The sequence below is a fragment of the Strix uralensis genome, chromosome 25 (assembly GCF_047716275.1).
Source record: "Strix uralensis isolate ZFMK-TIS-50842 chromosome 25, bStrUra1, whole genome shotgun sequence".
In the NCBI taxonomy this organism is placed as follows: domain Eukaryota; kingdom Metazoa; phylum Chordata; class Aves; order Strigiformes; family Strigidae; genus Strix; species Strix uralensis.
The window spans coordinates 6,000,087-6,023,546 of record NC_133996.1 but is presented as its reverse complement, the minus strand read 5'-3'; the positions used below and the strand labels follow the sequence as shown (position 1 = coordinate 6,023,546).

Below are 23,460 nucleotides of genomic sequence, written 5' to 3'. Positions count from 1 at the left end.
CACCGCAGTCAACTGCACAGATGGAGTTTATTCGTTTCACAAGAAAGGACTCGTCACATCCGAGCTCCGGCCGCTGTGGGCGCAGCCCCGGGCTTCGCTTCTCCCCCCTCGGGAGGGCGGCGGCAAGGGGCTCCCCCCCGCCCCCCCGCGGCCGGGCTCGCCCTCACAGCCCACAGGGGGTTTTGTTCTCCACAGCCGTTCGCTTTTGTTTAATGAAATCTTGGCTAAGGAACTCAAATCAGGGAGAGGAGTTTAAGACAGCTCTATGCTCGCTTATACAGTACGTGAGTAAACAGAGGAAAAGCAGCAGGACAACCAGTGAGTGAGTTGGGGCCGTCATTTCCAGGGGTGCCAGCCTCACAGTGCTCTATTTACATAAATTACAGAAATTTCATATATATTTTTCTCTGAAGCCCAATTAGACAAATATCTACCTATATATAATATAAAAAATACAGCGATTTGACTTTTTTTTTTTTGAAGTAAAATGTACATAATCCGACTGTGAGCAGGAGGTAAACCTGGAAACTCAGGCCTGTTGCTACTGAAGTTAACACCGCACACACCACTGCTGTCAAGTGTAGCTATGTCCTCTTCCTCCAACCCATAAAGTGATCCACCCCAACCCAAGGCAGAAAAAACCCCAGAACTCAAAACATGTTCTCATGGAAAAAAAAAAAAAAATTTCAAGTAAAGATGAAGATGGGTTTTCACCATTTCAACAGTTCTGTGACTTCAGTCAGTAGCAATGCAAAGCCTGTGCAACAGCAGCTGTGCTTCCTGTTCCAAAAACCACCCAAGCATCCCGCCCTCTTCATAGTTACCATCTTTGGGGTCTTGTTGCTTTGTTTTTTTTTTCTCCTTGTAAATACCACTAGCAGTTCTTCAAAAACAAAACAAAAAAAAAATCTAGACAAAGGGAAGAAGCCTTCCCCCCCCGAAAAATCTTCCCAGGAGTGGGAGAACTTCTCATTTCTCTGTCCATTTACAGTATATTTCAGGGGAACTTGGCCCAGGTTCAACAGGACTGTCCGCTGAAGGAGGGTCGCAGAAAGGCCAGGGCTAAACTTCGCTCTTGGCAAATTAGAGTCTTTAATAAAGAGTAACATGTGCAAAAAAATTAAATAGATCAACCCAGGTTTCCAGAATTATTGTTGTCAGAATGCTTACTTTCTATTTGTGTTCTTACCCAACCCAATGCTGAAATCTCAATTAAGTACCCGAGGTAAGAAGTGACATTTGGGAGAGATCACCACAAAGAAAAAAAAAAAAAAAAACCAAGAGGTGCAATCTGTTACCTCAGTGTCCTTCCTCCACCCAGATGCCTGCTTTAAAGACATGTACGCAGCAGCAAAAAGAAAAAAAGTGTAAGAATATCCCCTTCTCTCCGTGAGGACAAAGCACTGTTTCTAGTTGTTGGAAGGAAGAATAGTTTCCTAACAGGTGGAGTGGGTGTTTAACCTTCCATTTGCGAGGAGGGGATGGGACGATCAGCTGCTCCCAGTTGCTTTCCGGCAAGTTTGTGGTGGTCTTTTCCCCCTGGGCACATTATAGCTGGAAACCTTCCATGGGGGCTTCAGGCTGCTGGAAGATGAATTGCTGCTGGTTCTCATCTACCTGGGGAGCTAGAGCGGAGTCATCCTCTACTCCAAAGTAGTGCTCAATCAGGTCAAAGGCCTTCTGGTAGATCTCTTGGTTCTCATGGCTCTGTAGGAACTCTATCTTATCCAAACCTTGGAGGAAAAAAAGTGGAATGCGATGAAAAAAGGAGATTCTGGTATTTACGCTGTCCCACATCCACCCTTGCTCCTATTCCCTGCGAGACCTTTGGTCTGCATTAGATTTGCATTTTGTGAGCAGCACTGACACCTAAAACTCACTATTCCAGAGCTGCTTGTGGGTTTCATCTGTATTGGGCAACGTCAAACGTCTTTTCAATAGTAGGTTCAGCTGAGACAGCTAAAGCAGATGTGCTCCCAGTTCGCTGCTGGGGACTAAACCACATTTCAGTGAAATGAAAACAACTGGCTGTGAACAGTTTGGTAGTTGCAGGGGGTAGGGAGGGGAAGGAAGCAGGGCCCGTCCCAGCAGCCTCCAGCAGAAGGGCAGCAACAGCTTTAGCTGTCCTAATTAAATCCACTGCTGAACAGAAAGCATCCAAGCACAAGATACTCTCAAGAATTTCAAGAATTATTCTTACTGGGAGAATCAGGACACACAATGTAACAGTCAGTGAGAGGGCAAATCAGACACTGGCAGCATCCAGGGAGTTTCAGACCAAAATAGGAACTGCTCCTCAAAGCATTAAGAGCAGGACAAAAAAAAAAAACAGCAAATGAAGTCTCTCCAGGGAAAAGTTAAGTCTCCCTGGATTTCCATCATACATCTACAGTGTACAACTGGGTACAGTTAGAGCAATCTCAGGCCCAGAAGTGTCACTTTGCACTTAGCTCAGCTTATTTCTGAATAGTACCTCCAGCTGATGCAAAGCACAATTATCAGCTCCAGGTCTAGGAAGCCTGGACCAGAAGAATGACAGTTTTTACTTCCAAGTATTTTATCCTCTGCCCTACCATAAGAGTCTAAAAAAGACAGACTGCTGGAACAAATATTAGCTAGTTTGGAATATACTAAACCCCTCAAGTGCAGCAGAAAAGCCATCAACAAAACCAGCAGACACCTTTCAATACATCCTACAGTGTCCAAAGTCAACAGCACTGAGGCCACCAGCCACCACCTACCATAGGCCTCCTCAATCAGGCTGCAGTAGGGGTTGATGCCCGTCCCGCTCTGGTTGGCTTCCTGCTCCCCAAGCCTCAGGATGTTCTCCAGGCCGTTCAGTGCCACCTGAACAATCTTGGAGTCCATGACAGTCAGCAGGTCACAGAGAGGCTTGATACAACCCAAGTTCACCAAGTATCTGGAGAGAGAGCACCAACAACACACGCTTGTTCAGGATCTAGCAAGCATCCCCTTTGCTCCGTTAGAAAGGCCAAGGGAAAGGAGTCAAACTAAAATACAAAAAGTTACCTTAAAATGTATTTTTTCTGTTCTGTAAGGTTAATTTTTATCCACTTATTTGCATATGTATACACACCCCCTCTTTTAAGAAACCTGCCAACTCCCTTTGAAATCCAGGTGCTACTCTAAGTCCACACCGGAATTTAATTTGTCATCTAGGCTGGACATTTAGCCTGGTCTAAGGATCTATAGGGGAAGGGGAAGTAGTTGGGACTAGCTTATCCTTATTCAGAAGGAAGCTACAATTTAGAGCACAGTATATGACCCAGCTACAGCTCTGCCTGCGGCTCGGGAACCCTCCCGGTTCTCTGCGTTGCTCCCTCGCTGCTGGCGCTGCAGGACAGACAGAGCCACCGAACCCTCAGATCTCCCCCAAGAGGGGCCACAGCGAGTACCTGATCTGTTCGGGAGTTCCTCCTGACGTTGCATTTGTAATAGCCCACGCTGCCTCTTTCCTCGTGCGGAATTCTGCTTTCTGCAAGATTTCTATCAGTACCGGGAAAATGTTTGCATCTATGACCGCCTGGGGAGAGAGAAGAGTAACAAGCGTTTGGATTGGCAACACGGTTTCTGAAAGGCTATTAAGCACCTGGAAGAAACCTCTACCACCATTTCCCAATGCAAAAGAACTTTCCAAGCTGTACCCTTCAGCGATTCCTCCATTTTATTCCTCAGCCAAATCCTATTAACACGAGATATTCAATTCCCTACCTAGCACAGCAGACAATCACTGTTATTGCATCAATACTGCAGGAATGCTTTCATCACTTATCTGCCTTTGTATGTAGGTCATTAAAAGGATAATTAAAACTCAACAAGCTTCAGCTTTTCGAAGGGGTGTATCTAATCGAGCATGGAGAAATAGGGGCTGTATCTCCTCTTATTCCAACGATCCAACCTGTGGGACTCATTTCAGCCTAGTCTGTGTTGGTACAATTAGCAAGGGGTTTTTTTAGCTCGTTTGGCAGATGGCCAGGAGCAGCAAATTACTGCAGAATGAGAGACATGAACAAAACCAGCTTCTAAGTGTCGGGTAAGAAAAAAAGTTGCAAATCCTTAAAGCTGAGCTTGGAATCTGGGATCATTACAGGTGGGCTGCAGAAGACTGTACCTGTATTTGTGCTCTGTTTCCTGCTGTGATGTTAGATATAGTCCAGCAGGCTTCTTTCCTGATTGACTCCTTGGGACTACTTAATAAATGAAGGAGACAAGGCAGGGCTGAACAGTTCAGAATCACCTTTTGAGAGAGAAAAAGCACAAGTGAGACCACCAGAGCTGATGGGCGCTGCATCTCCCTGCAAGACAGTCGCTTCCCCTCACCTGGGTCTGGATGTCGTCCCCCGTCACGATGTTGCCAACTGCTCGCAAAGCTGGGGAGGCCACTTTGTAGTCGTTGTGCCTGCAGGAAAAACAGTGCAAGGACAAAACCAAATCTACCAGATCACATGCACCTGGATGTTCAGAAGATTCTCCCCAGTATCTCATCTGCACTATTTACTTCAAATTCCATCCCCTAGAAGCATACAGTAAGCTGATCACATTGCCACTGGATAAGCCGACTGAAAACAAAGCTGCGATACAGACAGTTTTCATCCTTTACGTCCTAACCATCATCTTCAGCTCCCTCCCCTTGTACATACCCTTCCTGAACAAAGATGTTGTTAACCCAGTAAGAACATCCAGAGTTTTTCAGAATTTTGGAAGTATTTCGGTTCTACCAATTCTGAAGGTGATAGAGGCCCACTCAAACTGCAAACAGCAAACCCTTTTATCCAAGTTTCCATACAGCTATCAGAGAAACAAAGCCAAGCTGACTTTTGCTAGTAACTATTCTTGCCACCTTTGATTTGCCTAGGAACGAGGCTTCCACAAGCATATCTGAAAGTCTGAGGGCACAAGACACTCTGCAGTCTTCTTTCCTTTCACAGACTAGAAAAGTCAGTCTGACCTCTCTTTACTAAGTTTTTCCTAGCATACAGCATTAACTAGCATTCCAGCACTAGAAAATACTCAGCTTCTCTCAGAACGAAAAGCCATTAACTACAGCTCTCAACCTGCTTCCGATCCTCCTACATAACCACTCCAAAGTCAGCTGAAGTACCCAATACCTGGATCCTGTGCGCACCAGAGGTGTGAAGAGTGCTCTGATGGGTTTTGATATGAACTCACGCTCAGTCCCACACTTCCCACTCTCACTGGGCTGAAGCAGCAAGACAAGATACTTACATTAACAGCTCCACCAGTCGCCGACACACTCCCGAGTCAATAACTGCTTGGATTTTCTCATTGGGGCCATCTGATAAGTAGGAAAGAGCCCAGCACGCATCTGCCAGCAAGTCAGAGTCACTGTTGAATAATAATCGGGACAACACTGGCAGGCAGGGAGATACCTACAACAACAGCCACCACCCAAAAGGTTAGTCATGTTCTGTCAGGGACCACCGCATTTGCATGCAAACACCATGTGGCTATGCTGACTGGCAAGATAACAAGTCTTGAATGTCCACAGTTTCCTTCCCCAAAGTCAGCAGCTTCCTTGCTGGTTCACATACCTCATAATCACAGTGTCTAAAGTCACCTCAATGGCTTTATTGCTAAACTAAAATTACATCCCTTCCTCTCGGACCAAGTCTAGACTCCTGAGACAAGTGCCACTGTGCACGCTACCATTTGGAAGCTCCTCACATGTCTTATGTAAGAGCACTGCTCCATTTCTTACTCTTAATAACCCTAAATAGCTCAGTATTCAGAGCAGCAACCATCAACAGTTACACCCCTGAATACTTCAATCATTGGTAAGTGGTCTTGCATTCATGCTCAATTCAGATTTCATCCCCCACCACAGGCCTCCCAGCTTTGACACATGAGCTTTCATTTTTTTTTAAAAAAAAGTGTAACACATTGATCTTAAAACATTTTTGTTCTACCAAAGAAGGATGAGACACCTGAAAGGCCAGCAGAACCTTCTGCTAGTGCCAGCAGCACACCAAGAAAGGGAAGGAGAAAAGCTCCCACAGCTCCCACATTGATACAGGAGTCCTGTTTTGTAGCATTTAGATGTCCTGGAATCAAGTTTTTAGTCACAATTTGAGTGAAGTCTCAAAATGTCAGAGTTCATACCAAAAGGCTTTAGAGAAGCCCACAGTTGCTACCTTGCAGGGAAGCCCGGGCTTGCCCCTTACTCGAGGGGTCCAGCTGCCAATAGAGCCGGGCAGAAAGGTTGGCACAAAATTAAACAGGCACTGAAACATCTGCTGAACAGCGAGATCAGCCTCAGTAGGAAGAGCCTCACCCTGTTCCCTCCCGGAATGACTTACAGAAGTCCAACAGCCAAAAATAATGTAGACAAACATCTTGACTGGGTGTCTCCCCATCAGCTGTCTGCCAGCAAGGCATTTATTCTCACCTTATCAAATTCAGGTGGTGGACTCTTTCCTCTGCACAAGTTTGACAAGGCCCAGACAGCATTTCGTGTCATTGTCAACCTGGTGGACTTCGTAAGGAGCCTAAAGAGACAATTATCATGAATTATAATCCTTGATGTGGAAGTCAGCAAGGGAATCAAAAGAAGGAAAACTAGTATGATTTTAAGGATGTGAAACCACTATTCCACTTGCTGTAGCCGTGCTGCTTGCCACTTGAGCCTCTCAATAAGCAAGAAGAGAAGTGACGTGCAACTGCTTCTTAGGATAAATAGCTATTACTCCTAACAACGTCAAGTGACATGGGTCAGGAAGGCACGTTCCACATTAGACAAGTTGCAGAAGGAGAGGCAAGTTAGTCAAATGCAGTTCCAAGTTCAAATTCAGCCCAGACAGACACTCACACCCCTACCTGAGGTCAGATGGTCCTCACTAGAGACCAACGGACACAAACTGCTGCCTCTCAACTCTAGTGAGGACAGTGAGTCCCACGGGCTGAGGACTTCAGCCAGCAATCCCTGCTGACAGGTGACTGACAGAAGTAGCAGGATAACAAGCCAAGTCATTTGTGACAAAGCATCAGTTCACCAAGGACAGGACAAAGTAAAGATTCATTCTTTCCAGAGCAGCGAAGGGTACTTGAGAGCACCCTCCTGACAGGCAGATCTTCTGACTAGGGCGGGTATGCACCACACAAGAGCTGCGGAGAGACCTGCTCCCTGTCCTCAGTCCTAGAGGAGCCCACTCAGCCAAGCACCTGAAATCCACAGCACAAGCACAAAGAGCAGGCATCTGGAGGGACACACAGTGAAACAGCAAGCCCTGTGACTTCAGAAAGACAAGCACACTGCCACAGCACCCGCTTCAGATTCAGAGCAGTGTAAAGGTTTGTGAGAAGGCATGTTATCTACCAAGTCCCACTCTATTTATCAGATACTTGTCTGAGCTGCCAGTTTATCTGGGAGCAATGGTTTGATTCCCAGTGATCACCACCACGCATTGCTAGGGAATCTATTCGCCCAGCTCAAATATTGCTCTGCTGTAGTACAATGGGACTTCAAGAACTGTATTGGCAAGTATTCATGGCTACTCACATTAATAAGGGAGGAAGAATAGCGCAGTTAAGGACATAATCTCTACACACAGAGCTGTCTCCAGCAATGTTCCCCAATGCCCAGACAGCCTGAAAGGAAAGAGCAACAGTTTTAGCATTCACGCAGTTTCTGAACAGAGGAAGAAAAGGGTAGTGTGCTAAGAAAGCATTTTCCCTGTAATTCCAGGCAAACAATACTTCAATTTGTGGCCTGGAGTCACTTGCTACACACTGGTCACTCATTTAAGCACTGCATTTTTATCGTGTGCAATCCACTGTGGTTCTCTCCCTAGCCCCAAAGAAAGAAGTGAACCTCACCTGTTCTTGAACATCCTCAAAGTCAGAGTTTAACAGCTCTATAAATATAGGAACTGCCCCAGCCTCAATGACTATTTTTGTTTGTTGGGAAGTTCCTGATGCAATATTCGTCAGTGCCCACGCTGCTTCAAACTGAAACAAGCAAATAAATGACAAAAGTATGAATAAATCCTGATTTAGCCAAATATTTGCCATTAAATTTTCACTGTAATTCTTTCAACCTCTACTAAAAAGGTTGTGAGGGAAAGAAAGCATATCACAGCAGAACACCTCAATACTCAAAGGAAAGGATTTTATTTTCTTGAGCAATAAAAAAAGCCACATCTGCTAACTGCCTTCTCAGAGGCTACAGCTTCTCAAAGGATTAGGAAGTGAAGACATCGCTGTCAGTCACACCACATCACTTCACCTACACAACAATTTTCCAGCAAGAAAAGTGAAGCCACATAGTGCATAAATACACGTGGAGTAGAAAGTTGTCTATATCTAGTGCAGACTAGGCAGCTGTAGCCCACCCTCTCGTCTGGCTAACACCACAGAGATGCCTTGAATTCAAGAGAAGCTGAGCAGCAAGGTCCCTGCTTTTTCCACTCATTCTTTGGTTTAAAAACAGATTTCCATTCAGTTCTTCTTGAAAGTAAGCCCCCACAATACATGGCCCTGGGCCAGAGGGCAGGAAGGAAGATGAAGGCAGCCATCAACATAGATCCAATCCCATGTATGGAAGTATCTTTAACCCCTACAAAGTAACTATAGTTATTACCAAGCTGGAAGGAATCTCAAGAAGCCATCCAGTCCATCCCTCCGCCCCACGGCAGGATCAGCACTACCTCACCCTTTTCTAACAGACTCTTAGCCTGCACTTAAAAGCCTCCAATAATGGAGGTTTTTCCTCACACAGTTTTTTTTCCCTACAGATTTATTCCATGGCTCCACAAGCTCCCAGCAGAAATATCAGACACAGGAAGGCCAAATTCTCCTCTGCTGCAGCTGAACTATGTTATTTTTGCCAGCATTCTTCCAAGAACTTAATTTAGAGCAATTTCTAATTTCCTTTTTTGCCTAAGCATCACAGGCTACCTTTGTCTTCTGTACATCATATAACCTGCACCGTCTGGGTTCAAGACATCACTCTTCCCTGATAGCACCTGTGGTTCATGTTGCTAAGCTGTGAAGGTTAAACAGCCACATGCCAGGAAAAATTCATAACACGATCTCCTTTACCTGTAGTGTGCAATTTTCACTTCTTTTCAGGAATTCAACAAATCTGTCCACCACTCCCTGAGTGTTTATCACTTCATCTATTGGAGGATTTGGCTCTGAAATAACAAGGCAGTGTCAAAACAGCATATAGGGCTAACGCAGGGGAATAACAAGCATGAACTATCACTGAATTGAATGATCTCAAACTGAACTCGGCAGGACAACTCTCCAGAATCACCTTCTGCATAATTCATACAACTGTAAATCATTAGCAATATACTGGATTATCAGATTTCTAGATTACAACTTTCTTCCCCCAAGCTCAAAGCTGCTAAGCTTCTGTACAGCAATGTAATGCACAAATGCTTGCAAAAGAAAGGCTACGTCAGATCCCATGGCAGCGATGAGTTATTTTTACCTTTGGAGAGTAACTTCCTGAATTTCTGAGTGGTTGCTAGCTGGAGATCAGGGTCATCTGAGAAAAGCATCTCTACCATCTCTCTTGTGATCACTCCCTCCTGAAAAGATGCAAAGGAGACAGATCAATGGTTCCATTTCACACTAAGATTATTTAAGGCATCACGGTCATGACAGCCTACCATGATTTTGTGCTTCACTAGTAATCCAAACATTCACAATTTGAGATTACAGCATGCTATTTACTTCCTGGGAGACTTTTTCCAGTTGACCGTAGTAACGTTTGCAACATTCTCAAAAGTGAGAAAACAAAACCATTGAGGTTTGTCAAATCTATCTGAAGGCACGACTGGAACAAGGAAAGGCACCTTACCCCACATGTTGTGGAACTAACATAGGAATCCACAAGGAGACTGTCAAACATGGAGGCATCTTCATTGATCAACTCCACGTTTCTTCTTTTAAACAGCTGGTGGGGAACAAAACACAGGAGTCATTATTAGAAAGCAATGATGAACAGTCTTCATAACTAGACATTCTTGTTCCTCAAACAAGATACCGTCAGCTAGACTGAACGCAACCTGAATATAAAAGTAGTCATTAATAACAGCTCTGCACTCTGAAGACTAGCTTGGCACACAAACCCCAATAATAAAACATGCTAAGTCTTGCCCTCAGATATGCAAATGCCCAAGTCACTGAGACACCGGTACAGGCAAGTGCAGAATTTGACCTAACAAGTTAGGGAAACTGGGCAGAAGGCAGCTTGTAGATGACACACTAATAGAGCAAACATTTAGTCTGAGCCACATACATCACCTGGGCATCACCTCTTACTTTCCCAGACCTCCAAGCCAAAAAAAAAACCCCAACAGCTCAGAGTTAAGAAATATGTGCAGCCCATACTTTCACTTGCTCTGCTTCTTGAGGAAGTAACTCCATGTACTAATCATTAAAAAAAAAAAAATCCAAAAAACACACCCTTTAAAAACAAGGATCTGTGAACAAAAACCTTCAGTACCCCAAGGACAAAGTGCTTGGAGAGCTCTTGATGTGAGCTACACTCTGTACTAGGTACAAAGAAAAAGAGAAAAGCAAGATCTCAGTTAGAACACGAAAAATAAGAGGACTGCCAACGAACCTTAATGCACAGATCCTTGAAGATTCCAGTTTGGCAGCAGCACAATCCTGGTTGTGTTAAGGCTGTACACAAGCTAGTCAAGATGACAGTTACCTGTTGCTCTCGTTTCTGTTTGCGCAGTTGAATTCCTTCCTCCTCTCTTCTCCGACGCATTTCCTCTGGATTTAGGGCTTTGTTCTTGTAACTCTTCATTCGATAGTTATCCTTTGCAGGACTCGCCATGGTTTCTGTGAAGAGAAAAAAAAATCTGCCTCAGATTTCTTGTCACACTCTGCTCCTTTACCCACATGCCCTTTCTGACAAGGGGGTCTGTGCACATGAAGCAGCATGAAATAGCCAGATTAAACAGATTTATTTGCAAGAGCTGGTCTCAAACACTAAAGTAGAAGTTTCAAGTTAGAATGTGATCCTAACCTTAGTTCATGTGATATGGTGTTACCACAAGAGCGTTATAAAGTTTCTAGGAAGCACAAGAATAGATTTACTATGCCGAAAGGAACGTGGACCCAACGTCACAATATCGAGCACATTATCCATATGAAAGGCTTCTACTCCAACAGCTTCATCGTCCTCAGGAAGTGCACAACTAAACTCTACTTTGGTTTTCGGCAGAAATTATTTCCCTTGTACCATCACAGCGTAAACGACACCTTTTTTTTCCCCAGAATGAGACGTTCACTGTGTATACATGGCAAAAATCCAGCAGAACTCACAGCAAACTAAGGCCTTGATTTTATAACAACAATAAAAAACCTTGCAAAAAGCAGACCTGTAACGTATAGGCCATGTTTGTCCCACCAGGTTACTGCACACGTTCAGGACCTGACCTACTTATTTTGCTGCTTCATATCTGACTAATGCACTACTTCAAACTTGATTACTTGTGTATTTGCCTCCTAGTCAGGGAAGTGACACTCCACTATTTGGCACAGTTAAAAGCAATCAGGGCCAAGCAGTAACCTGAGTACAGAAGGATATCAATTCCTCAGCTGCATCCAGCTGTAATCCACTGCTTTGACCATGTTGACTCCTTTTTGCATCTTTTCCAACTCCCCCTTTCTCCCATTTACAACACAGATTATTTGCTTAACATCTGTGCCTTTCTCAGGCCGGGGAGAAAGCAATCATGATACACAACATCAGCGTGCCAATTAAGCCTGAGACCAACTTACTCTTCTCCAGAAGTCTGCTGGACACCAATATCTTTGTTTTCTTCCAACTGCTAAGGGCAGGTGGAAGTGTCCTGTGAAAGTTTGCAGCGCTATCTCCTTATCCCTCCTCTTCTGAGCTTTAAGCACTTCTCAGCCACCTCCTTACAGAAAGTTTCAGTCTGACTTATCAACTGCCTCCAGCCATTCTGGAGTTCTTCCAAGATCAGCTGGAGAAGTTTCAGACTTTACTGCCCTCCTACTACGAAAGGCCACAGTCAAGCCAAGAAAAGACATATACAACATATAAACAACCAATGTTTCATTGCTATGGAAAGAAGAAACAACTGGAAAAACTTATATTTTAGCAGGAGAGAAAACAAAATACTTTCAGTTCTATGATTTCCCCAAAACAAAGACACCAAGCGTTGTGAAAAAGTCAGACTATTTCACAGCATCTGCTTTCTAAGAGGGCATTCTCTTCCCTAGCCAAAACATCCAGAGGACATTCTTCTGAAAAGCAATAGATAAAGAAAAAAAAAACAAACCACCAAACCCCAAGCTCCTCTGGTCATTTACACTGTAATAGAGATGCGTGTCCCTGGCAAACCGCCCTGACCCCACACCGCCCAGAGTTGTGAAAGAGTTTTGAAGCTCAGCAACTGCCAGCTGCACCAGAGACAACACCAGGCTTGAAGAGGTGCAGCACGATGGGTTGTAAGTTTATTGGCACCTCTGAAGCTAAAAAGAAGCCACCAACCACAACTCATCACCAGTAAAAGCAGTATTGCGGTGCCAGGTTAGAAAGCCTTTTTCTGTAACTTGCTTAGGGCACAGCAAGTGGCCAAAAGTTATAAGAAAAAGGGATGACATCACGCTGAGCATCGCTAAGGCAAGGCATACAGCCTCAAAACTGATTATAGGGTTCAAGCAATCAAATTACAGTAGGTCCTGCATGATCTTGAGCCTTACAGAAGTCTACTTTTAGTCCCCTTCCCAAGTACCCCATTTGATAAGGTCTGTCCTCAGTAAAACCAAGGCAAGAAACCTACTTACACCACACTAACCACAGCAGCTGGACTACACCTTGCTGACAGCCTCACTGTGAAACCAGTATTAATTTTTTTTCCTGAGTTTATTTCTCACGAGTCAGAGGTTCAGAGGAATATCTGGACTGTTTCTGAAGGTATTTGACAGCACCTTCCTCATTTGAAAAGACCATTTACATGGCAAGGAAAAGCAGAGAATGAAGATCACAGGAACTATGCAACAGCTCTCACTTGTCCATCCCTTCTCCCAGCAGCACTGCATGCCAAGAATGGAGGGAAGAATTTTATTATTATTTTTTAACTCCGAAGCAGCTAATTCAGAAGACAGAAGACTTTTCAGAAAATCTACAGGCTTTAGGAGCTTATATCCGATCTTACAGTAGCAAGGTATGCCATCTACATATAGATTTTAATTCAGAAAATGTATTTAATTACCACTGTTATGTCAGTGCACACATATTACTACCCCAACGCTACTGGCTAACACAGCCACACAAAAGAGTAAGAGTTGCTGGCTTAATTCTGAAGATTACAACAGAATCGCTAACAAAGACAAATCTGTTGACTCCCTTTGGAAAGTGAAGTCTCCAATTAAAAGGTAGTTTTTAAGAAAAGGAGGAGGAAAAAGTGATTAGGTGACTTAATGCTACACGTGGGATTACCAGGCAGTTAGTCATATAAATAGCTGAGTGACATGACAGTTCAGCTGCCTCCAAACTTGCACAACCCCACTGGGCTGGGCACGCCCTGGACCCTGCTCCGGGTGTCCAGAAAACAGCCAGAGACACTCGGCCGTGCTGTGAGGTCTCGGAGGACACTCTAGAGCATCGAGAATGCTGTTATGCTGCAAGGAAAGCCCAAAGACACAGCCAGCCCCCAAAGAGTGATTTTTCACGTTGTTGGTGTAACAGAACATCACTGTGCAACAGACTCTGCGGCACTTAATTCTCTATTTTCTCTCGCACACGTTTATCTCTTCAGGTGATTTCCACTGACATCATCTGTGTCGATACTTCAATGACATTAGAATGCTAATTCGTGATATTACACCCCATTTCCATGTCACAAATGCAGGATTATGACTTCACGGTGAGCTCAGCAGATGCTGTAGGCACCGCAGACTGCAGCAAGCCCAAACACATGAAACAAAACAGACAGCGGGATGCCAGGCACGTACAAATTCTTTACTTGTAGTGTTTCAGTACAAAACATCTAGCTCATCCACTGTATCTGCAAGTCAGGCTTCGTCATTAACTATTAACTCGAATTCTATCAGTGTGAATACCCACAAAACCCCACTAGATCAGACTGCTGGAGTAACCTGGACTATCAGGTTAGGGAAAGAAATCATCTGCTCATAGATGAGTGATACACAGAAGATACTCAAGGCACAGATTTTCACTTTGCATCTTCACACTGTTGCTCTGAGAAGCTTCACTTTTACAGGAAAGCTCTCGACTGTAAAGTGGCAGTGGAAACTTAACTAGAGCAAGTTCCTTTAACTGCTCTAAAGTTTTAGCTGCTGCATTTAGGCAGCCACCTTAACTTCTACAAAATGCTGTCCTACTAGGGCAGCACCTTGGACTGCATCTCTCCTAGGAAAGGTTTTTCTTCTCTAAGAACCAGCTAAACCCTGCCCTAAATTAAGATAGGATCAGCTCACACCCTAGAATTACAAAACTGTTCTGATGTTGTTCCAGCCAGAACTCCGGGGCTCCAAGCCTCCCTGCAGCACCCCGAGGAAGCTGGGCAATACGGCTTTTTCCTTCTATACCACAGAAGCTCACCCGGAGCAATTTGTGGAGCCTGCAGCTGCTCTGGGTACCCCTTTTTCCTGAGACCACACCAAGCAGACTGCACACCAGGTAAACTGTTCTGGCAGCGCCTGCAGCCTGCTCACCACTCCTCTCTCCCCAGAAGCCACCCCCCAACCGTCATCCTGGCATGACAGGGACAGGTACGCATCCACGTGATGGGGAAAGGCTGCAGGCACCCGGGACACAGTGCTGCGAGCCCACCTAACAACCTGCTGAAGAAAGAGGACAGGCTTACTGCCCATCTTTCAAATATCTCAGTACACGGCAATGCAAGAGGGATACACAGGCATTTGGGTAGCACAGCCAGACACCACAGCCCCAGCACTGTCCCTTCACAACAGCCGTAAAACTGTATTTTCACCCCCAAGAGCTTAGCTTGTTGCCTGAGCAGCTCAACCCTGTCTGCCCAGGTGCAGAAGCAACGCCTGTGTGGGAGCAGGACTGTGAGGCAAGGGCCAGAGCTTGCCCTGTTCTACTAGATAGCAGCACAGCATGAATATGTTGTTGGAAAAGAAAGGAAAACAAGAATTAGGACAGAATCAGAATGAGGCACCTCCTCCACCAGTGGAAACAGCAGCACAGCTTTTCCAAAACCAGCAAAAGCCAGTCCAGCTACTTATATTTCAGGCCCTTCCTTGCTTACACTTCATTCCTACCATCCTAGACTCCTGCTGCAAGACACAGCCTAGTTTTCTAGGAACCTGGTTTCCCCCGAGTCCCACATCCCTGGGGTTACCCCAGAACAGCACAATCTCTACCTTTTCCTTTTTCAGTGGTCAGTTAGAACTGGCTACTGGAAGTCCCTCTGAAGCACCTGTTTCCTCGGCAGTATGTTGCCATTCCTGACCACTGGTTACAGAGGGGCTCAGTGTGCATCAACCGCTTCGGTCCAACTCACCTTCCCCAGGGCAGAATTAAAAACCACAGAGGTAAAAGCTTGTATTGCATTAAAAAAACTTGAGTCTGCAGAGCTTTCGACCATCTCTTCAGACCAAACAGTTCCACAATCTATGGGAGTTTTAACACTGTTTCCAAATATGAACACTTGAGAATCTGCTGTTTATACCAAAGCTTCACAGAGTTCACTCAAGAAAACAGTAAACTTGGACTTGCAAGATTGACTCCATTTAAAATACTGTTCTGACCAAGCTTGGACAAAGTATCACTTCTCCCCTGACCCCACAGTTCCCTAAGTTGGTGCCTTTTGTAGCCAAGTACCTCCCCGCATTAGTGAACTTTTTTCTGTGAAGCTGCTGTGAATAAAGTGACAGTATTTGCATTTCAATAGTTCTCCTGTTGAGCATCCAAGCTCTGCACCTCCAATCAGATGTGCCACCTATGAGCCCCAAGATGCCAAATCAGATATTAAATTCCACGCTAACATGACACATTAAATAGATCTAAGGATTATCAGCCTGCATATATGAAGATTTATTTCTATATCCTGAACACATAACAGCAGGTAACCCTGGCTCTGCAGGACAAATTTTGAAATCCATTTGTACATGTTTGATGACTTGCTTTAATAAACCTGAGCTATGTAAAGCTTTGCTCAGGCACCTCAGATGCCAGGCAGGTGTAAGGCTCAGTAAAAAGCAAAACACTTGCTAGTCCTGGCTCAGAGGGACAACTCTGTCCTGAGGAAAACAACAGCAATTGGAAAACTTGGCAGAAAGGCCAAAAGGGAACACGTACTAAGTGTCAGAGGCGTTAGCCTTTATTTCTTAGCTATGCGAGTGGCTATGCAGGGTGACACGCTCGAGGGAAGTCTAACTCCAGTTTAGTGACAGCTGATAAAGCCACTACCTGACCAGCTACAAACAACGACTGAGATTTAAACAGCAACACGAGTTTAGATGCACGTCCATCATCCTGAGCCAGAGAAAGACAAGGCCAATATCAAAGTAACTCTCCTCATATTAACCCGGCACGAGTAAGCTGCTGCAGTGATCTGCTAAGGTCATTTCAGAGCATGAAGCCATTAGCTGCCTTTCTAGGTCCACATTAAACACACATGTAGACCCAGTATTGATACACCTACAAGAACTGCAAAGCATCAATGAGCTAAAACACATCCTCATAACTCCTTTTAGAAAACTGTTTGCCTACATTCTCAAAACTCACAGTACTAAAAGCCCACATGAAACCACTCGACTTCTCCATTATTCTTCCTTAGCATCCCCAGAGAGAAAAATTGCCAGAGTGGGATTTTAAAGGCATTACGGAATCGTGCCTCCCAGCGTCTAACACATCTTTGGCATAAACATTGAAAAGTCCCCATGCCGACAGCTTCTTAATGCTAACACCTTTGGAATCAAATTATTGATAAAAATTGGTCCATTAAAACCAAAGCAAGGCTTTATTAAGTTAATAATTCAAACTGGGAATGACTTCAGGTGTTCTGCGAGATGAGAATCCTCTCTTCAACTCCTTGTGCAAAGGAACCCCTCTCAGGAGATGGAAGAAATTTGGCTCCTGCCATAGGTTTTGTTGGCTTCACTGAGGAAAAAAAAATTCCCCAGTTGTCATGTAAACCAAAGAATTATTAGTACAGGTTGCCAAACTCATCCTTACATACTGAATGATAAGGTATTACCACTTAAAAGAAGGGAAAGTTTGACTTTGAAGGCTCAGCAGACCACTCAAATCATGCAAGTGTCTGTGCAAAAGCCAAAATAAGCTACAGCAGTTCAGCCAGAAAACTGCAATCCCAGGGTCATTACTGCCACGCCAAGATTATAACGGCTTCTTAATGTTACTGGATCAGAAACCCAACCTTACTCCTTTCCAGATGACACTCTTCCCATTTCTCTGCATTACAAAAAGCATTTGCTTCAAACATTTTTTCAGCTGCTGATTAAAGCCTCCAAGCTGAGTCACTGCAGGGACTCACATGTCTAAATCAGGACTTGTGCTGCTGAGTCAGACCGAAGTGACAGAGCAGAGAAACAGTTACGCTGACAGATCTGACAAGGCCTTTTTTAAGCCAAAACACCCTTTCACAAAGGTAATCTTCGTAAGATATCTATTACAGTTCTGTTGCTGGGCACAAGACACATACCTAAGGCAAAGCCAGGCCAGCCAGGAAGGCTGACAGCTGTGTGTTTGGAGTGGAGAAGGGTAGTAGAATTATGCAAGTGTAAATGGATACACTTGATGAACTCCATCAGCACTGATCTGCCAATTAGTGCCCACTGGGTACATTTCAAAGCTTCCCAGCTCTGAGCCAGATGACCTCCAAAGGCCCCTTCCAGCCCAAGTTCTCCCTGTGACAGTATAACCTTGGCCAGTTACAATTAAACCCTCCCTAAATTTGACAAGCAGCAGCAAAACACACTCAGTGAACTACTAAGTCTCATTTGACAAGCTTTCCTGACTATACTGTTTGTGTTTCTCCTACCCAGCAGAAAGTTTCTCCGTTTCATATACCTACCTGAAAACCCGGAGGAACCTCCCATCTCCTCCTGCCTCTCCAGTTACAGGCTCTGAGCTAAATACTAATTCCTACAGCATCACACTCCTGCTGCAAGAAAAAGATCAACCAGCAGCACCGGAATGGTTATTGCTCTTTGCTGCCCTTGGTCTCCTCCTGTCTTCTCAGGCCGGCCAAGTTGCAGGGAGATAAACCACAGTCACATAAGTCACCTCCCTGCTCCGGGGTGCCCAGGAGGTTCAGACACTGAGGAGGAAACACAGGACTCGTCCGCAGGAGCCACCAGGACAGCAAGCTTGGGAGGTGTCTTCCTCTGCAGGGTCCGTGTTCAGCAGAATGCCTAGGGTTTCAACACTGCGCCCTCCAGGAGGAGAAGACAGTTGAAGTAAACTGATTTAGCAGTAGTAGACAACAGAGCAGTTTGGATCACACAAAGAAAATGAACCTTACCTTTAGGAGAACAAGCTAGCAGTGCTCAATGAGAGGTTTAAGATTCTAGTCATCTCCCCTGACAATGTTAAAAACTACATGTGATATCCAAGCTATCTCCAACTACAGTTACTGAGGCATTTCTTTGAAAAAAAAAAAATTCAAAATATTTGTGATATTTTTGGATCTGGGGAGGAGGGGCCTGTAAGAATATGCCAATCATCTTCTGAGGCTGCAGACACGAGTCAAAAGAGGGCAGTGGACATTACTATATGTCATTGCTTCATGATCCCGCATTTCTCCAGAAGGCTTAATAGTTAACATTTGCAACAAAAACTTTTGTTATTTCTGTAGTCAGCTACTCAATACAGCTCACAAGAACACGCTGACAGCGAACCCTGGAAACTCGATTCAGCATTTACGTACGGCACGTCAGTTGGGAACAGTCTCTCATTGCCATCACCTACTTACAACTGGAAAGAAAATCTCTGGCCACTTCTACCTTCATCCTCTCATTGACTCTTTGTCAAACCATCACCAAAGCTGCTGCTTTAAGTGATCAAAAAAACCATTCAAGGCAGGGACAACAAAACAGCGTTAGGCATTTCTGAAGTGTTTCAAAATCTGAAGTCTCTCTCTTCACCTAGCCAAGTATATCAGCATTAATTGACGGTTTCCTTGAAGATGTAGAAAGTGCTTATGTGAATTTTGTTCCTTCTCTCTCCCATTTGTTAAGGAGCTCCTTAACTTTGAGAACAGAAACAAAAATTCTTCTGAAACTCCGATATGTCATGCATTTTACAACGCTCTGTAGGTGTGCCTTCAGTCAATTCTGAAAAGCTTAAGCACTCACTTTACAACACAGCATAAAGGCTCCCCCCTGACAGAAGCTACAGACAGGGACCTATTATATCTCTAGAGGAGTCTCTTCTAGAAAAAGCGTGTCCAGGACAACTTTATGATTTCAGTTGAAACCACAGTAAGAGAAGCCTAAATAATCTGTACTCAAATACAAATTAAATGAAGCTGGTTATAATAAATACATAGAAGTAGTTGAATTACACGTACACACTGTATAAAAACAGCTCTGAAATGCTACCAGAAATTAGCCAAGAACAGATTCTGATATTGAACAGGTCACTTTGAGTTTTGCAGTGAAGAAAAAAAAAAATCACTTCATTTGCTCAGAGAACACAGAGGGAAAAGGAAGCTAAACAGTTGCACTTACAGGAGAACAACAACTACATAAGAAGTCCTGTCTAATTAAGCAGCAACTCAAGGCTTTTCCTCTACAGCCCAGGAGTTACCCCAGCTGCTGTTAAACCCTGGAAAAGCGGCCAAATTCTGTCCTCCTGTCCCTGTGCAGGTCTGTACTGCATGTTTGTGCTGCTGCGCCTATGTTCTCACGCAGGCTATTTGAGTGTTTACTACAAATAAGCACACGCAGAGCCAGTTCTCTTTCAGAGCCGTCTTAAACCCAGCCTGCCACCGTGCCCCGGCCGGGCGCTCGGCAGGCAGTACATGCTGTGCTAGTCAAAGGCTTATCCACGCAGCTATTCGGCTGTCTGGGGCAGCAGCCACCATTGGCTCGTTCCCTTCTGGTTTAGCTACCAAGAGCCAGTGATGCGACATCACTACTGGAATGTGCAACAGCTTCGCTGATGGTGCTGGCTGTGGAGGGGGAAGGGAAAAGCAAAAATTCTCTTTGGGGAGAATTAACAGTCCTACAGCATACTTGTCCTTCGCTAGGGTCAGCCTAAGGTTAGGACTCCTTTTAGGCTATCCATGCCCTGATGTAAGAACCACCCACTTACTCCTCAATCCAGTTCTCAAGACACATTAATTTCAATTCTACCTCCTCCTGATCTTTTCACCCCCCAAAAAAATCTGAGGTTTGGGGGCTTTAAGCCCTCTTCAACCTGATTTACGTATTCTGAAACATTCATATTTCCTTAAGAGCGGACTGATCAAGTACAACAGTCTGTCACCTGAGGTCAGAGAGTCCTTTGTAACAGTTCTTAAAACAGGGATTAACTCTTCAACTAAATCCACTCAAACTTGACACACAAGAGTTATAGGAGGTTAAAAACAACCAGAAATAGTCAGAGACCATTACAGAGGGCTACAAAATTCCAACAAGCTCATCCTTCCCAACATGTGCTTTGCTCCAGAAACAAACAGTACTGTCTGATTTGCTAAGCAAATTTGAGTTTATCTGAAACTCGCTAGCACAATAGCTTAAAGCTGAAAGGCTGAAGGAATTAGTACTTTCACTACTACACTATTTTAATGATCGAGCTCCCCTTTACAAAGTTCATGTTTGTTCTCCTGAACACAAGCAAACAAAGCAAAATAGCCAAATCACTAGTTAAATTCATGAGGCACAAAAGTTTTATTAAGAATCGAGCATTACATACTGGCCCACAGGCTAAATAGCACTATAAAGGCATTTAAACATTCATTTACATAGCAAATGAAGAACAAACTGATGAGCATTTCTAACAACACAGGCAAGACCAATATCCCAACTGCTTACAAACACTACGGCACCCTCAACCTGCACCATACAAGAAGGGGTAACAGTGCGATGCTGCCACCATTTCATCCTATTAACCTAAAAGAATGAGAAAGCAGCCTTAGTTTGCTTAAAAATAAAAAGTTACATGAGGATAATTCAAATGAGTGGAGCATTAAATTCTCGCTGTCAGAAAAATGCCTGCTTCAAACTCCAAGAAGAAACGGGGAGGCAGTGGTGGGGAAGGATGGGAAGCTCCTTTGCATGAACCTTCCCCGCTCCAGATAACACAGACGGTTTTCAGACATTCACCAACAGGCCCGAGGACATTTTTCTACCCAAAGTTGCCAGTCAAGATTTCACATCTCAAACTATAAATTAAGTTTTAAAAGCTGTTCTGGACTGGGAGGTGCTGCAGCCATTGCATACCCAGACTTGTGGCCACTAACTTTTGCTGGAACATCACAGGAGAGGTTTGAAGCCCGCAGGAGAGTTTCTTGATGAGATCATTTTGATCAAGCAGCATCCCACCCCACAGAGCATTTTTAAGACTTCTGAAGGCAAGTCTGGTTAAAAGACAATATTGCAGGTGACTTAATTGATGAGACTTAATCCTTACTTCCCAGAGAATCCTTACTCTGCTTTATAGAAAATATGCTACAGGCTTTCCCATCCACCTCATCTTCAAACCCTGTCTTACTACCTCAAGCCTCAAGAAGACCTCTCTCCTCCCTGAGTAGGGAGCTTCAATTTCAGGCTACATCAAAAGTGACAAAAAAGTCTGCTGTTTATTAGAGTACCTTCTGAAGGGCAATAGTCAGTTATGATTTATTCATAGCTAACAGAGCTATCGGCTACCTCTCTGAACCTTTAAGTATATTTAGTTGTATTGCTTATAAAGGTGCAGACAAACTCCTCCACACACCCCTTTCCTGCACAGTGTCAGGAAACACATTTGCTTATATTGTCCACGGCAACACACAGGGATCACCTCGGTAAGTTTATGTTGACACTACAGCTGAAGTTTTATTTTAAGAAACCTACAACAGCCAAGGCCCTGCTGGGTTATTAGACCAGCGAACAGTTTAGTAGGATCTCCCTTGAGCTAGGTCCTAAACTCTGACAAACTTCAGAATTTAAATGAGCCAAAGATCAGAGATGTGACAGTATGCCACAGACACTTTGATGCCGCTTCAATCGCGGCGGAGCCCTTCCACCACCGCTGCCTCTGAAGGTTTTACCTCGGTGCCTGCAGCAGAGGCAGTCCCCACCGCCCAAGAACCAGACTATCACAGCTCTAAATAACCTAAATAACCCCTCTGCTCCCCTTGCTCCCCCCCAGCGCAGCCCAGAGACCGCGCTCTCGATCACCCCGGCGCTCTCAGCGCAAGGCGGGCAGCAGCACCCCCGCTCCCGCGGCCTGGGGCTGAACGCGGCCCCTGCCCGAACCCCCTCGGTAAGAGCCCCCCGCCCCGCCGCCGCGTCCCCCTGAGGGGCCACCCCGAGCCCCGGCTCCACCGTCAGGCCGCGGACTGCGGGCTGCGAGGGCCCTTCCCGGGGAAGGCCCCGCCGTGCCGGGATGACTCAGCGGCGGCGGCCGGGCCCGCAGCCCCCCGCCCCGCCAGGCCGGCCCGCCGCCGCTGAGGGGAGGCGCCCGGAGCCCCCGGTGAGGGGCGCGGGCGGCGCCCGGCCGAGCTGTCCCCCCTGCCCGGCCGGCGGGGCGGCTTCCCCTCCCCTCCCCGCGCAACCCCCCGCCCGCTGCCGGGACGCCCCGGCCGGCAGGACCGCGCCCGCCCTCACCCATCGCGGCTCCTCAGGCGGCGGCTCCTGAGCTGCGGCGGCCACAATATGGCGGGCCCGGGGAGGGAGGGCGAGGGGAACGGACGGCGGCCGGAACGGGACAAACCTCCTCGGCGCGGTGGGCGCCACGCCCCTAAGGCGGCGGGGGCGGGGCCGGGCGGGGCCGCTCCCTCCCGCGGGGCCCGCGGCGCTCGGGCGCCCCCAGCGGCGGGGGCGGCGGGGAGGACCCGGCCCGGCCCTCGTGTCCCGTCACTCGGGTCCCATCATTCATGTCCCACCCCCTCACACCCTGTCCCCTCCTGTCCCATTCCTCATGTCCCGTGACTTGTGTCCCATCAATCGTGTCCTTCCGGCCCTCCTGTCCCATCCCCTCACATCCCATCCCCTCACACCCTGTCCCCTCCTGTCCCATCCTGCATGTCCCGTGACTTGTGTCCCATCAATCGTGTCCTTCCGGCCCTCCTGTCCCATCCCCTCACATCCCATCCCCTCACATCCCATCCCCTCACACCCTGTCCCCTCCTGTCCCATCCTTCATGTCCCGTGACTTGTGTCCCAGCAATCACGTCCTTCTGGCCCTCATGTCCCATCCCCTCACATCCCATTACTCATGTCCCAGCCTTCGTGTCCCATCACTCATGTCCCATCCCCTCA

General features: G+C 45.9%; 1 protein-coding gene across 7 annotated transcripts; it reads right to left on the bottom strand.

Annotated features, from left to right (window-relative positions):
• Nucleotides 1-8: 8 nt before the first annotated feature.
• Nucleotides 9-22,929, bottom strand: KPNA6 (karyopherin subunit alpha 6). 7 transcript variants are annotated; one of them, XM_074894748.1, is made up of 15 exons: nt 22,807-22,921; nt 18,063-21,572; nt 10,616-10,842; nt 9,848-9,943; nt 9,476-9,575; nt 9,079-9,173; nt 7,855-7,986; nt 7,538-7,626; nt 6,428-6,527; nt 5,248-5,411; nt 4,342-4,420; nt 4,133-4,258; nt 3,417-3,544; nt 2,742-2,920; nt 9-1,733 (listed from the first exon to the last, which is right to left on the bottom strand). In XM_074894748.1, the coding sequence occupies exons 2-15, from the start codon at nt 18,085-18,087 to the stop codon at nt 1,549-1,551; spliced, it is 1,725 nt and encodes a 574-aa protein (XP_074750849.1). In that variant the 5' UTR covers nt 18,088-21,572; nt 22,807-22,921; the 3' UTR covers nt 9-1,548. The 7 variants fall into 7 exon arrangements, with proteins under 7 accessions (XP_074750849.1, XP_074750850.1, XP_074750851.1 ...); XM_074894749.1 differs by having other exon boundaries at nt 18,063-18,423; XM_074894750.1 differs by having other exon boundaries at nt 18,063-18,416.
• Nucleotides 22,930-23,460: the final 531 nt, after the last annotated feature.